General features: G+C 30.4%; 1 protein-coding gene across 4 annotated transcripts in view; it reads right to left on the reverse strand.

Annotated features, from left to right (window-relative positions):
• Positions 1-1,457: 1,457 nt before the first annotated feature.
• LOC143238147 (protein kinase C-binding protein NELL2a-like) overlaps positions 1,458-14,966 on the reverse strand; it is a 118,404-nt gene continuing 104,895 nt past the window's right edge. For 3 of the 4 annotated variants that reach the window (XM_076478119.1, XM_076478118.1, XM_076478120.1), the window contains exons 16-19: positions 12,129-12,239; positions 11,584-11,837; positions 10,340-10,594; positions 1,458-2,960 (exon numbers count right to left, since the gene is read on the reverse strand). In XM_076478119.1, coding sequence (XP_076334234.1) covers positions 2,556-2,960; positions 10,340-10,594; positions 11,584-11,837; positions 12,129-12,239 — 1,025 coding nt within the window. In that variant the 3' untranslated portion in view covers positions 1,458-2,555. Of the gene's footprint in view, positions 2,961-7,488; positions 7,539-10,339; positions 10,595-11,583; positions 11,838-12,128; positions 12,240-14,966 lie in introns of all 4 variants that reach the window. The other variant, XM_076478121.1, reaches the window with a different exon arrangement.

The raw sequence follows: 14,966 nt of genomic DNA on the forward strand, positions 1-14,966 counted from the left end.
AATAATTTAAAGTTTACAGGCACCAATGAGTGCAGCTTAAGCTCAATGTAGAAATTATGAAAGTGATTAAGGATGCTTAAGTTTTATTATAATGGTTTTAACTGTAGTCTCCAAAGTAAAATGATGTAGTCCATACTCTGCTGGGTAATGTTTATTGTCACAATGTAACATAACTGGATTGATTTAACATCTTTAGTTCTGTGGGAAAGACAAATCTTAAATACTTTCAATTGTTTAGATAAGAAAATGATAATTATTTTAAAAACTGATTCTGCCTGTAAGGGGATAACAGTTTCTATCAATCACATTTAGTAGTCATATCTTAACTACCACCTAGATATACTGGATGCTGTTTGGTATGGTTATCTTAGAGGTAAGTTACATGTACATATGACTTTTAAGCAAATCTGTTTCTTCATTTTAGATCCTACTTTCACTTATTGAAATGACTGTTACGCCCTAAATTTAGAGGTTCTTTTGTTTCTTAGGTGAGACATGAAAATATCTACCAACCTTTTCTTGTACTTATTCTCCATTTCTGTGTCCTTTTCTTCTTCCAGTTCTTTCTCAAGTTACTCTGATTACCTGATCCTTAAAATCTCTGAGAAATCAGCTCAGTGGTGATTTCTTCACAGGTACAAAACTTGTCTTAATTAGAAATCATTATTTCAAATGTAATAAAACATTTAAAGATAAAAATGTATTACTACCAAACTCCTATGATAAAGCTATCAAACAAAAGTATAAAAAGATGCAGTACATTAGTTTTTCTTTTCACTGTTTAGCTAATTAGAAACTCATTTTGTTGGTAAATTATTTTATTCAAAGAGTCAGTTTAGAATTTGTAAGACAACTGTTAATCCTACTGTTATAAGCAGTATTTAATTGCATCCTTCTACTTACTTGACATGTTGTACGTATGTATGGTTTCTCTAAAGGTAACAGTGTAATGATTAACAAGATGACAAATGTTAATATACAGAGACTGCAATTCCACTAGGTCATTAATGTGTCTTAGATTGTTGCAGAGATTACTTGAAGTTTTTGAGGGCCCATCTGTACAGATCAACTACAGGTATAAAAATGTATATATTTTTTGCATTATGTTAAATGCAGTACTGGGTTGTTTTGTCCAAACAACACACTCAGAAAGTGCGAGTAGGACTAACAATTAAATTAAAAATTATAAATAAGAACTATAAGGCATCATATACCCCTAACTTTAGAACTGCAATGAGTGGTGGCTTATGTTTATGTGTGTGTTTTCTTATAGCAAAGCCACATTGGGGTATCTGCTGTTTCTACTGAAGTGAATTGAAACCCTGATTTAGTGTTGAAAATCCTTAGACTTACCACTGTCCCAGTGGGGGACTCATGTTTATAGCAGATAGTAAATTTATGTTTATAGGAATTGACAGTTATTAAACTAAATAATTTTTGAAATGCCTTTTCAGACAGTTTTATAGATTTATTTCCTACCAGACACTCATTAATACACAAAACTCATAAGGTAAGTTCCAGTCTGGAAAACTTTGAAAAATTCTGAGATCACGAAACATCAAGACTGTGACATAACACTAATTTAACAATTTTCAGTAATAACTAATCAACCATATTTATGACTAGTAGACTTTACATTAAAATAACATCTGCACTGTTTCTCAAAACAGTCCCTTGGGTCATATTTTTCCCATACATGAAACATTCTTTCGAAAAATACTGAGGCAACTTTTGATTTTCATTTGATTCTTTATGGCAGTTATGTGCAGTATTAACTCTCTTCAAATTACTACAAAGTACATACAGTCTTGTCAAATGTTTTTTGAACCTTAAAATTCTACTTGCATCTATACATTATAACATAATTTACAGTAACACGACCTTCATTTGACTAATAAGCTTATTTTACACCTCTATATCAAAGCAATAAATAATTAGGCACACAGAGTCTAGCCACCAAGTGATCTTATGTACAGATTAGTTAGTAATGCTAGCATATGTGTACACTTGTACAAAAATCAAATAAACACAAATCATACATTTATAAGTTGTACGAAAACAGTCCTCCTCAAGCAAAATGGGTCATTTAACAAGTACTTAACAGCTTGGATACTTTTATAACACATTTGATTAAAGTCTTGAATGGCACATTCTATTCATGATAAACAGTTAGTGTTATATTAACACTTAATGTCACTGTGAACACAAAAGAAACACCATTACAAAATCATTTCCTTCTGGTCCACGTTGTAAATGACGGCAATCATTTGTATTCAAGCTTTCAAAAAAATTAAAACTGAGCCAACAGAGGCTAGAATGAAACACTTCTTTAAAATTTCTCACCATTATTTCACAATCAATGAACAAACACAACGTTTTTCAGGTGCTAGCATGCTGATTTACATTTTAATTCTACAAACATTTGTCTTGTTTTAGGACTCTCTACTGTATTTGTTATCAGCACCTAGAGAAGAAATCATAGTTGCTGAGGTAGCTAAATGCAAAGATGAGTGGAGAAAAAATTTTTTACCAAACTGCCCAAATATGTCAGTATTTCAACTTTCATCAGCAGTAGTTGAAGAGGACTCAGTTGCTGGCACTGAAATTCCCAAAGTTTTTCCATTTTCAACACTGGACCATTGGAAAATTTTTCGATTATCTTCTTTGTCATGAGTGGCAAGATTCTTTATTGTAGATTCTGTGAGGTGCTCAACCACCACAGCAACTCTCTTTCCCACAGTACTGTTGTCTGATGAACTAGGTGTTGATTGTTCAGACGATTCCTCTTTGTACTTGTAGATTTGAAGATCCAATTTTCCATTATTATGCAAGACTTCCATCTTACTAATTGGATCAGTTTTTTGCTCAAAATTATTGTGTAAGTCTTTATAGTTGAGAAGAGTAGATTGGACAGTGTTGTCACTGCAAGAAGGAGTATATGTGCAGCAAAGTTTTCCATTCTGTGAACCCAAAAAATATAATGTTATAATTCAAAATAATTTTCTCTGAAGCTTTCATCAATAATTTTAACTGTCCAACATGATAAGATAATATTAGGGTTGTTAGTAGTATAGCTGAAATGAAACAAAAAAAGCATTCACAAATTTACAAAAGTGGTATAAATTATGAAAACCAAAGTCTGATACAGGTATATAATAAAAACGATCTTTAATTTGGGTTATGACTGAATTAAGTTATTTTAATTGATATTCATTTGATCTATAAAAGCAGCTGAGAAAGTATTATAACCAAAACAAAAAATGATTTGATGTATTATATTAGGACTTCATTCGTACATCCAAAGAAGGCACTCAGAAGTGGGAGAGGTACAACTACATTTAATGTCAAATAATACTTGAGTACCAATTTTCAAAATTTTTTTAACCAATACCAATTACTACTTTTAATGTTTGTTTTATAAACCTTTGAGAAAGTTTTCAGTTTATCTTCTTTGACTAATCTGTACTTGTGTATTATAGTAAACATACACTCACAAATGTTATTCATTTTCTAAGAAAAAAAACTACTGAAGCTGGGAACTAGTGGATGTGAAATGAATACAACAGGGCTCTAGAAAGTCAATCTATGCTGTGGGATGTAAAAATTGTTTGTTACTTTTATAAGTCTGTATAGAAAAAAGACAAAAAATTCTTGGTCGTATTTCACAATTTCTGATAAATTAGCTGTATGTATGAATTCAGATTTAAACTGGAATTGAAAGTTTTAAGCATAAACCACTGGTAAGTGCCTTTTTTGAATGTCATTTAGACAATTTAAATATACAACATTTACAACAATCTATATGACAAGCAAAATAGTTAACATCATCTGTCAATAGCTTTTATTAATATATGAGGAAACAAATAACCGTAATAATTTAGTCAACCTATTACAAAATCAATTTTGTTTCTACAAATTCTGTAGTGTATAAAAATGTTTTGGTGATATTTTAAACAGAAAGTATCATTAGCTTGGATTTTTTACATGGAGTATTAATGTTATTTCATTTTCTACCAAGGACTAAATCATATCATATTGACTATGTAGCATTTCCATTTATTTTGAATAAAACAGTTTACTGCACTGTGTTTTCATTTAAAGACATATCTGTGAAAGAACATAGTCTTGGTTGCAATTATGTTCATTAGCTGTTTAAAATATGCTTAAAACAGAGATGTTTGCTTCTCAAGACTACAATGAGGTGCTTGCTGTCAATAGAATGATATGTGAGAAAACTAAAATTGTATGTCAAACAACCAAAGCTGTCAGTCAAATAACCAAAATTTTATGTCAAATCTTCAGAATGGAGTTATTTAACATGCAGTTTTAGTTATCTAACTATAAAGCTGCATGAAAAATAACTAAAATGCTAGATTAGATAACCATAACAGTGTATTGTGTAACTAAAATTATAAGTTAAATTATCAAAATTGTTTCTTAGGTAATCATAATGGTGTGTGAGAAATAATCAAAAATGTATGTCAAATAACCAAAATTTATGTATCTCAGAGCACATGCAAGTTCAAATGTTAGAGGATACAACAGATGATTAATTCAATATCATGAATATTCTTTTCTGTTTTGAAACTGTCCATGAAGCACATATACAATAAATCACAGTGTAATGCCTCTACTATTTTAACTAAATTTGTATGAGACAAAACTTTTTACACATACATGACATGTAATCAACATCATAAAGATTTTCTTTAACACTAAATACTTTTCAAAATAACTATCAACAGATGTTGTTAATACAAACTTAAAGTGTTAAAACATTAATTAAAATATTAAAACTTTAGTTAAAACATTATACTTTAATTAAAACATTATGAGCAAGCAGTAAAGTGCAACTAAAGTAAGAACATAAATATTACCAAAGCTAGCAACTCAAGAAACTTTGCAGTGCAGCTCATACTACAAGACACAGCTTTAAAAGATACCACTGGATTTAGGGAGTTCTGATATTCATATTATTAGAAACCAAACTATTTTATACAATGAACATAGATTTCTGTACTGACTATGTCATCACAAACTTCTCATATAGAAACATTATAATTTTAGTGAATAGCTTAGGATTAATCTACATATTTCAAGTTACAAATTGAAAAACAGTCCTTTAGAGTTTATTAAGCTTTTGTTTACATACGAATTGCTAATATATGCTTGTTTCAAAACATACTAACAAATAAACTTAATTAAGCTTATGCCTAGCAACAAAAGGTGATTACTATTTTCTGCCAACAGCAGGGTGTAAGAGGTAGTAAGGCTTTGGCTTAGTTCCATGTAGTTGGTTATTCAACTGTCATGTATTTTGTTAAGTTGTTGTTCAGCATATAACTTGACTGTTTATAATTTTTGAAAGAAGAATTCACAGTTACAACATATAACACTCTTCCCCAAACAAATCATGTGACCATCACAAAATATATTTACTTTGGATAAGAACAAGAATCAAGCATTTAAAATCTTGTTAATTTTATGTATATACTCATATATATTTTGTCAGCAGCTCTCTAACATGGCTGTTGTCATCATTTCAATAGGAAAATGAATAAAATACAAATATATTAAAACTTATTCCAATAATATATTTTCACAACTCCCTACTTAAAATAAAGCATGCCATGCATGTTATTAACAAAATATGTCACATCAATTAACACATCCATGCCCAACATTCATAGGGAAAACAAAAACTTAAAGTAACATAAAAAATGATCGACTTGATATAGTGTTCCACAATTTATACATGTATATACACACTTTTTAACTGAGCTATTTTTGTGTGAAATATAGATACCCGACATGTATAATGTGCTCCTGGCAACAGCAACTGTAAATACTTAACTGTTGCTCTTTATATTGTATTGTCCAAACAACACACAACAGCTAGTTCTTTATACTGGTGAAATATTTACAGAGTATTGGTGTGAAGTGTCAAATTTTATTAGAAACTCTGGGCAGGTTAACATAGTATTGTATGTTGACAACACCAAATAAGCTGTTTGATACTCTGGCTAATGTACTTTAGCATTATTATAAACAATTATTAGTTTTACTATATAAAGGTAGATTTTTTTATACTTATATTTTTATAATGTAAACCAATCACTGAGGCAGTTAGTTTTTTTTACTGTGTATGATTACATTTAATTCTGCCTGAATTTATACTATCTTTGCATAAAAACATTCGAAGTTAGTCATAAGCATTTCCTTTGCACAACAATTTTTTAGGGTAAATGGTAAATAAAAAACCTAAATCATGGCCTTCTAATGCAGAGGATAAATGAGAAATTGCCTGTCAAAACGTTAACACATTTAATATAAGTATCAAGTAAAATAATTTTCTATTATGCCTATATTATGGACAGAAAAAAGTAGGTACAATATTAATATTTTACGATGATACAACAATGTTTAAAGATTAATTTAAGTTCCATTATTTTGAATTGAAGTAAGTTAATTAGGCTTAGCAAGCTTTATAATCACGGTGTCCAGCATGATCGCTACTTGCCACATGGCAAAACAGGTATTGACCTGTGGTGAATTACTGCTTTACTTCTTTCATGTGTTTTTTTTAAATATAATTAACTCTATCAATAAATAGTTGAAAACGTTATTGTGTTTTTTTCTATCCTACTATATCCATATAATATAAAAACACAGTTAATATTTTTTTTATCATGTAGTGAAAGCATTTACACATTCTTACAATTTTGGAGGTTGTAAAAAAAAACAAAAAACTGTTGGACACCACTGCTCTGTAATATATTGTGTGTACACAGTAAATTTTTACAATGATTACTTATTTTCTCTGTATTATTTGGGCTACGTATTCCTCTATAACACAAAATTTGGAGTTTCATGTTGAAAAGTTACTGTTAGATAAATGCAAATATTTCAATTGAAATTAAAAATCAAAATATATTTTTTTTAAATGAAAAAAGTAAATAATTCTCTTTTCATAAATAATTTGCATTTTCAAAAATAGATTACAAGATAAGGAAATGGCAGTTTTATCGTGCCTAGTGTGTGAAAAATAATTAACAAAATTAATGACTATATCTACTTTGGGCAGAGCACAGCATTATGTACCTTTGCAGTCAACAGCAAACAAATGAAAAAAATTAAGCCATGTTTTTGCTTTCCACTAATGCCACTCATTATGGTTTAAGTGTTTGATACAAAGAGCAAAAGTATAATTGTTTTTCAATTTAATGAAGATTTGACTGTGAAAATGCACACTGTAATTTGTGATGTTTCCAGAAGGATATGTCCAAACAAATATTGTAACCTATGTACTTTTTTGTATTTCATTTAGTTGACATTTTTTAATAAGAAAAATTTAAAGGACCACTTAAGTTTTAACAAGTGGAACACTAACATCAAGAAGAAAATAAACAAAAATGAAACTAAAAATGTGAGAAGTGCTTCCTCAGGTGCATAATGTACAACTGTAAAAATAAAGAATATTATTTTTACCGATTGAAACTACAACCCCTATTTCTCACCGAATGTTCACAGTGTGGAACCTGTAATAAGGTGGTTGTGAAGAATTTTTACACAATTAGCAGAGATTGAATACTGTACATACACATAAAATTAAACTGCTTTTCAGCAGAAGTTGATTAAGAGGTAGAGAGATTGGAATTATGGTACATATTTTAGTATATATTTAAGACCCTTGTAACAGGGAAAAATAACTGGTGCTTTCTTATAATATAAAAATTAGGCATCATATATAAATTATGGATGTGAAGCTACTCAGGATACCATTATTTTTTTCTATAAGTTATAGAAAGTTTAAATTTTCATAAAAATACTTAGTTAAAACTTTGTCCTCCAAACGTTTTAAATTTTTTTTCCATCCTACTAAACTAAAAAACAAACAAACTACACCAACAATTAAAATGGCCTAGTATTAACAATTATGTTCTTCAGAACTGCACTATAAAACCAAATTAATGTTCTTAAAATTTTCACAAATATAGCAGCTACAATACTTTACGTAACACTACCAACCTACTGTTAGTCAATTTGTTTCAAAAGAAATTTTGCAATTTATGGTTAGTGAGCATGTTGACTGTTCATACATAATTTTTACAAACTTGCACCAAAATATTTGAGGAGGTACATACTGGTTATGTGCTTGCTATAATGAAATATGAACAGAGATAAAGATAAAAGTCTTTTATGCACAATGATAAAGACACTTTGATAATTTGTTAACCTATATGAACATAACAGACAGCACGAAGGGAAATTACCCCTTCCCCCCAATCCAAAATGTATGTTAAACAAATTTTCTTTGTTTTAGTCATCTGGTGCAAACCTGTTAGGAAACTAAAAGAGTTAAAACAAAATTACTAGTTAAAACTATCTCTGTGAATATTAAGCACTTAGTCAAACAATGTAAAAATGTGTATTGAAATGACTGTTAAAATAAAATGAGGAACTTGGCAGCATTCTTAAGTATTGTCAAACACGTCAGAATAAAGCCAAATATCAGCTCAGAATGCACCTGTTATATATACATTTAAATACCTCCTTAAAAGCAGTAATATATGCGGTAGATAAAATAAACATTTTGATTTTCACTACTTTTGTTTTATAAAATAATAAGATTATAATTCTTCATTGATGCAATGAGCCTTATCTATACAAAAGTAATTGATTGGGAGATAAAATTTACAAAAGAAATACTTGTTTGGAAAATTCAAAATGAGCTCTACTGCAAAGTGAATATTATAATTCAATTGCCAAGTAGCATTTACTGTTTAAAAATTTAAATGTAATACTTTTACACAAGGTTTTTCTTTATCCTGTGTTGGGTGTACTAAAATTAACATGAAAATTCCTTTAACAAGATTGTAACAATTATACCATTTTCTGTAACATGTTGAATTACTTCCAAAAATCAGGGACTACTACTGCATGCAACTGCAATACCTTTAAAGGTACAATGTAAATAAGTGAAAACACAAAAGACAATGGTGCAGCTAATGACTGAAAGATTGATTATACAGCTATGAAATAATGAGAGATTGTGAAAGATGCATCTTTCGAAGATTAAGTAACTATGCACAGATGAAGACAGGTACCAAAACAAATCCCACAAGTATGGCTATGAGTAACAAATAGCCCTGAAAATACAACATTGAGAAATTAAGTAATCTTAAAGATACAGCTATTGGTAATAACAAAACCTTGGAATATAGCTATGAGAAGCTATTTATCCATAGAAATAAAGCTATCTCTAACAAAATAACACAAGAAATACAACAACCAGTGACTCAAACAGATCTGAAGAGGTTGAAAGCTCCACACAGAAACAGGTATGAGTTATGACTGACTGAAAGAACCATAAGCTTACAGCATGGAATGAGAAATTGCCATAAATATAAGTTTTAAGCCATAATCAAACATTGCATCACAATTTATTGACAAATTAAGTTTAATTTTACATGTTACTAAAAAGCTAATGAATTTCTTCATATCAACTGGCTAAAACTTGGAAGCATTAGACCTTAGCACTGTATCAGTCTTTACATTTCACCTTTAAAAATTCTAGAAAGGATATTCAGTTTTAAACTATCTTCCTTGTGATTACTACAAATAAGTGTAAAAGAGAAAAGGATAAAAGAAACTTACTGCATTTGTTAGTTTTAAAACAGTGCTCCAAAAGTGCTCTTTGTGCTAATATAGGCTAGGCTACAACTTAGTTTCCATGCAAATAATAAAATGAAATAAGTGCTAGATTTTTTGCTTTTTTTTATTAATGCAATGATGTACAGAAAACAAAACACAATTATTTTCTAGTCCTCCACAGTTTATTTGATGATGTAATTATGAATCTGAGATGTTACCACTTGCATTTCCATATTACATAAACATAAAAACTGCACCTGTATTTTAGAATATTTCATTTAATACAGAATAAATTAAACATTTAAGATATTTTAATAACTTTATCACAATGAATGTTTAGAAACAAAGAAACAATATACATGAACACTATGTTCAATCAAGTTTGATAGATCAAAAAAAATTCCATGTTCATGATGATAAGAATTGTTAATTTTCTTCATACCCCAATTTTTACTTTAACTTTATTCACCACAAACATTTAACAAATGTAAGTATAAAGCATATAGTCTTTAACAATTAAATATGAAACACAGAATACTGGCTTAAAAAAAATTAATTCTTACCAATATTAATTTTTCTCCTCCCAAAATGGAACAATTATTCAAAACTACAGTCAAAAAGACCTCTGTTATGTGACAGAGCTCAGTTTTCTTGTTATTGTAAACTAATAAAATTAATTATGTACCTTACAAGAACAAGAAGTACAGGGGTCTTCACCAACAGGTACTTGTTCCCCGTAACGATACATAAGACCTTTGTAGAAACAACCACGTCCAGCTTGAATAACTGAAGTATCATTTCCACTGATTTCTTCACTGCTAAAAGTCTGAGAATTGCAGGGATCATCATCACACTGATGACAGCAATCACCAGGCTGTTGAACTGGATGGTCACACATGACTGGAGGGCAATCAACTGGCCAGCAATCAACTTCTCCATACTTGAAAAACAAGTTATGAAAAAATAAACTGTATTTTATAAAACTTCAGTATCATTTAGATGAAAAAATATTGCAAAACTAATAAAAGCTATACAATATAGATTTAAAGAAGGTTTTAATAAAGTACTACAACAAGTGTTTTACAACTGAGAAAGTAAGTAAATTACAAAATCTTTATTAGCAGAGTGATGAATGTATAAATAATTGATCAATTATAGATCAAACTTGAACTAAAGTGTGCTATGTTAAGGAATGACATATAATTTATACCTTAAACATAAACAAATTGTATTGTTAAAAATCATCTTGCCCCAAAATTAATTTTAATTTATGAAAGTGATAGTTTTAACTAATAGTATTAAAATTTTTATTCAAGAAGAAATAACTCAAAAGTACAATAAAAAAGCTCATAACGACTGGAAAAGTTTGCTTACATTCTATTCTAGATCAATTATGTCCATTTTGGACACTATTGTAAATATTTTAAATATTGCATATATTCCTTCTCAAATGTAGTCTTGATACTTAAAGAGTATCTCACACCAAACTTCCCATACTGGCAACTTTAGAATTATAACACTAATTTATTCTTTCTGTAAATTTCATAATCCAATGACCAAAACCAATTGCTTATTTTCAAAAATACTTTTATGTAGTCCAAGATTAGAATAGTGTATTGTAATTGCATTAGGTGGTTAAAAGGTAAACATATATATCTAGAAACCTCTGGGTATCTGAGAAGTTACATGATTTAGAATTATCTACAATAGACTTTATCTGTAATTTATCCCATAAAATGGACTATGGTAATTGCTATTAACCTAGAGGTCATAGCTGTTCTGCAGAAGTATTTACTCAGAAAAATACAGAATTTGTAATCAGACTATACTGCAGTAGTCATAGAAATTACGATAACTATATTATTACATCTATCAAAAATGTGTCATAAGAAATTAAACTTGCGAGTCTTAAAAATCATAAAAACATACTAAACATTCACAGATTTGGCACTGATAAATCCATTGCTCTCCATTACGAAATTTCCTGGTGACCTCCTGATGGTGACAGTATGATGTTTGATCACATTCAGGGCAACAATTTAGGTCTACATCAGGCCTATTACAGTCACACTCAAATTTGTTGCAACTGACTACACCATTGGTGCATGTGCACTGTGAACAGATGTCACTCTCTACAAACCAGGTATCTCCATTAGCTCTCTCTGTTCCATGGTATATGCAACCTATAAAATATTAGTAAATAAACTGCACATAGCTATGATGTTAAGTGTTCAAAATAGGTTATGTCAATATTCACATGAAACTTAATTTTCTAAAGTTTGCTTCTGGAATACACAATAAAAACTTAAGTCTTATCCTATTCTTAGTTACTAACAATCTAAGTTATAACAGTTTTATGTGAAAAAAAACAAAACACACAAGCATTTTCTGTAAAAACCTGATGAATCATATTAGACTGTCCTAAATACATACTAAGTACAAAATATAACAAAATGTGAAATATTCAAACTTACCTAAAGAACAGGTATTATTGTCATCACATTCACATCGAAATCCACCATCTTCATTAATACAAACAGCTGTACTGTGGCATGTGTGAGAATCTTGAAGACATTCATCAGTATCTTCATGGAAAACAATATATCGGTTGATGAATATAAGTGATAATATCCACAAAACAGCATCGTTTTGATTACATAAAAAAATGTAGGATTCAGACAAAAGTAAGAAGAGTTCATTTCTTTATAAGGAAAAATTATCTGTAATCTAGTGTTTCTCGACACATTTGTTTAAAAATCGACATATCTTCTAATTGTAATCTAGTGTTTCTTGACGTATTTTCTATTTGTAATTTAGATAGTTCAAATCATTTTCTTACTTCAAAGTGAATCCTTCTTACCAAGTATTATGAAATGATGATTTATACTATGACAGGAAAGCTTAATTCTTGGACTCAGTATGTACTGATACGCACATACGTTAACGTCAAATAAACATCACTGGTAGCCATCATCCAAGTGATGGTAGGATGAGGGACCCCAATTGAAGGGATGAACAAGAATGTGATGGATCTTCTCTAAAGTAACATAAACTTCAGGGAGCACCACATGAAGGTGGAGGGCATGATTGAAGGATAGCATGCCATCTACACCAACAGAACTCTACTGCCCTACTCACTACTGAAGGGAAGCAAATACTTTCAGAACTCTTTCTTCATAGTCCATCACTTCAGCAGCTTGGAACTGGAAAGTGTCAATGACTTCAATATTCCACTAAAATAACAAAGGAAATAAAATGCAGTGGAAAGTATGGATAAACATAAGTATTGGAGACAGTCCAATGATCATGAAAACCCTATTTTGAAAAGAAGACTGCCCCAGAGTTATTCAATCAAGAGAATAGCAGAGATGCTATGTGCAGTTATCTTCTTCTCTTTATTTGTGTAAGTCCACAGGTTAACAGTCTGGAATGGGCATATTAATGAAGCAAATATATCATGAGAAAAAATCTACGAGTGATCTCCTGGAACACAACATTTCAACAGTGTGAAATACAGACCATGAGCATACATCATGGCTGGTTTGTTTATTTTTTTAATTTTGCACAAAGCTACATGAGGGATATTAGCAGCCTGGAATTGGCACATTAATGAAGCAAATATATCATGAGGAAAATCTACCAGTAATCTCATGGAATACATTTCAACAGTGTAAAATACAGACGATGAGTATACATCATGGCTGGTTTGTTTTTTTTAATTAAGCTACATGAGGGCTATTTGTGCTTGTATCCCTAATTTAACAGTGTAAAACTGCAAGGAAGGCAGCGAGTCATCACCACCACTACTAATCTTGGGTTACTCTATTACCAATGAGAAGTAAGGAGAGAAAATGAATCCTTTAAAAAAAAAATCCTCAGTGGTATGGTGTAATACCACAGAAAGGAGATCCATGTAGGAGAGCTGTAAAGGTAAGATGAACATGAGAAAATGGATGTGGAAGAAATAGAATTATCATGAAAATACATAAGCAGGCAAGACATAGGTAGAAGGTGGAAAAAAGAAAATAAATCAATCAAAATCTTCCCTCTCATGTACAATTACAAAAAACTTGAGTATGAACCCAAATGTTGTTGGGAGAAGTAAAGATATCAATCTCCTGGCAAATAATAGCCCAAAATTCCTCAACTGAGACCCCAAATCTGAAGCTGGTAATGGAAATTGAAGTAGCAGTGATAATATCAGATGTTGTAAAACACAAACTTTGGAAATCATCTTCAATTATGGAGATGCTGAAAATGAGAACAAATTCAATAAACAAAAATAAATTATCATGAAAAACTACTACAGACAAAACTAACTGAGCAAGAAAATCAGTACCTAACAAAAAAACAGAAAGAAAGAAGGAGAAGAAAAAAGAAATGAACACATAAAAAGAGCACATGTGAAAAACATCTTCACTTGATCACTGCCTAACAAGAAATGATAGTTTGGTAGAATCAAAAGAGGGAGTAACACGCGTTGTGCTCCTGTTGGTGGAGAGTTGTAACATGATGATTTACATGCAAAATGTTGCTGAGCCATGTTAATCATGGTGTACATGGGAATCCAAGTCTTGTGGCATATGAAAACTAGGGGAATAAACACAGCCACATTTGAGTGATGCTGCCAGGGCCATGGCCATATTTTGTGAAAAGCCTGCCATCTTTGATGACTTCTATCAATTCTAAACAACCTCTTTGTTTTCTTTAGTTTTGGATTGGTGACAGAGAAAAGTTTCATTCAAAAGTATATTTAGACCTAATCCAGACTTTTTACCTGTTAAAGCAGGTAACTGAAACTTACCTATATGCATATGAACTTGGTACTCTTTGTTTCTTATTTCCAAAGAAAGTGATACTTGTTGTACATATTTCTTACCAAATGTTCTACTTAATGTGTGATACGTTTGTTAAAATAAAACAACTTTATTATGCTTATATAATTTACCAATTTATTATTTCATCAACATAATGTTTTTCCATACACATGTTCTTACTAACTGTTTGTTTCTTTTTGAATATTGTTCAAAGCTACATGAGGAATATCTGTGCTAGCTGTCCCTAATGTAGCAGTACAAGACTAGAGGGAAGGCAGCTATTCATCACCACTCACCACTAACTCTTAGGCTACTCTTTTATATCAATAAATAGGGGTACTGACCATTACTTATAATTCCCTCATGGGTGAAAGGGCAGGCATGTTTGGTGTAATAGAGATTTGAACCCACAACCTTCAGATTATGACTCAAGGGCCCTAACCACCAAGTCATATTAGGTGTTTTTACCAAACATCTCTTTCCGAATTAGGATCA

The sequence above is a fragment of the Tachypleus tridentatus genome, chromosome 13 (assembly GCF_004210375.1).
Source record: "Tachypleus tridentatus isolate NWPU-2018 chromosome 13, ASM421037v1, whole genome shotgun sequence".
NCBI classification, from domain to species: domain Eukaryota; kingdom Metazoa; phylum Arthropoda; class Merostomata; order Xiphosura; family Limulidae; genus Tachypleus; species Tachypleus tridentatus.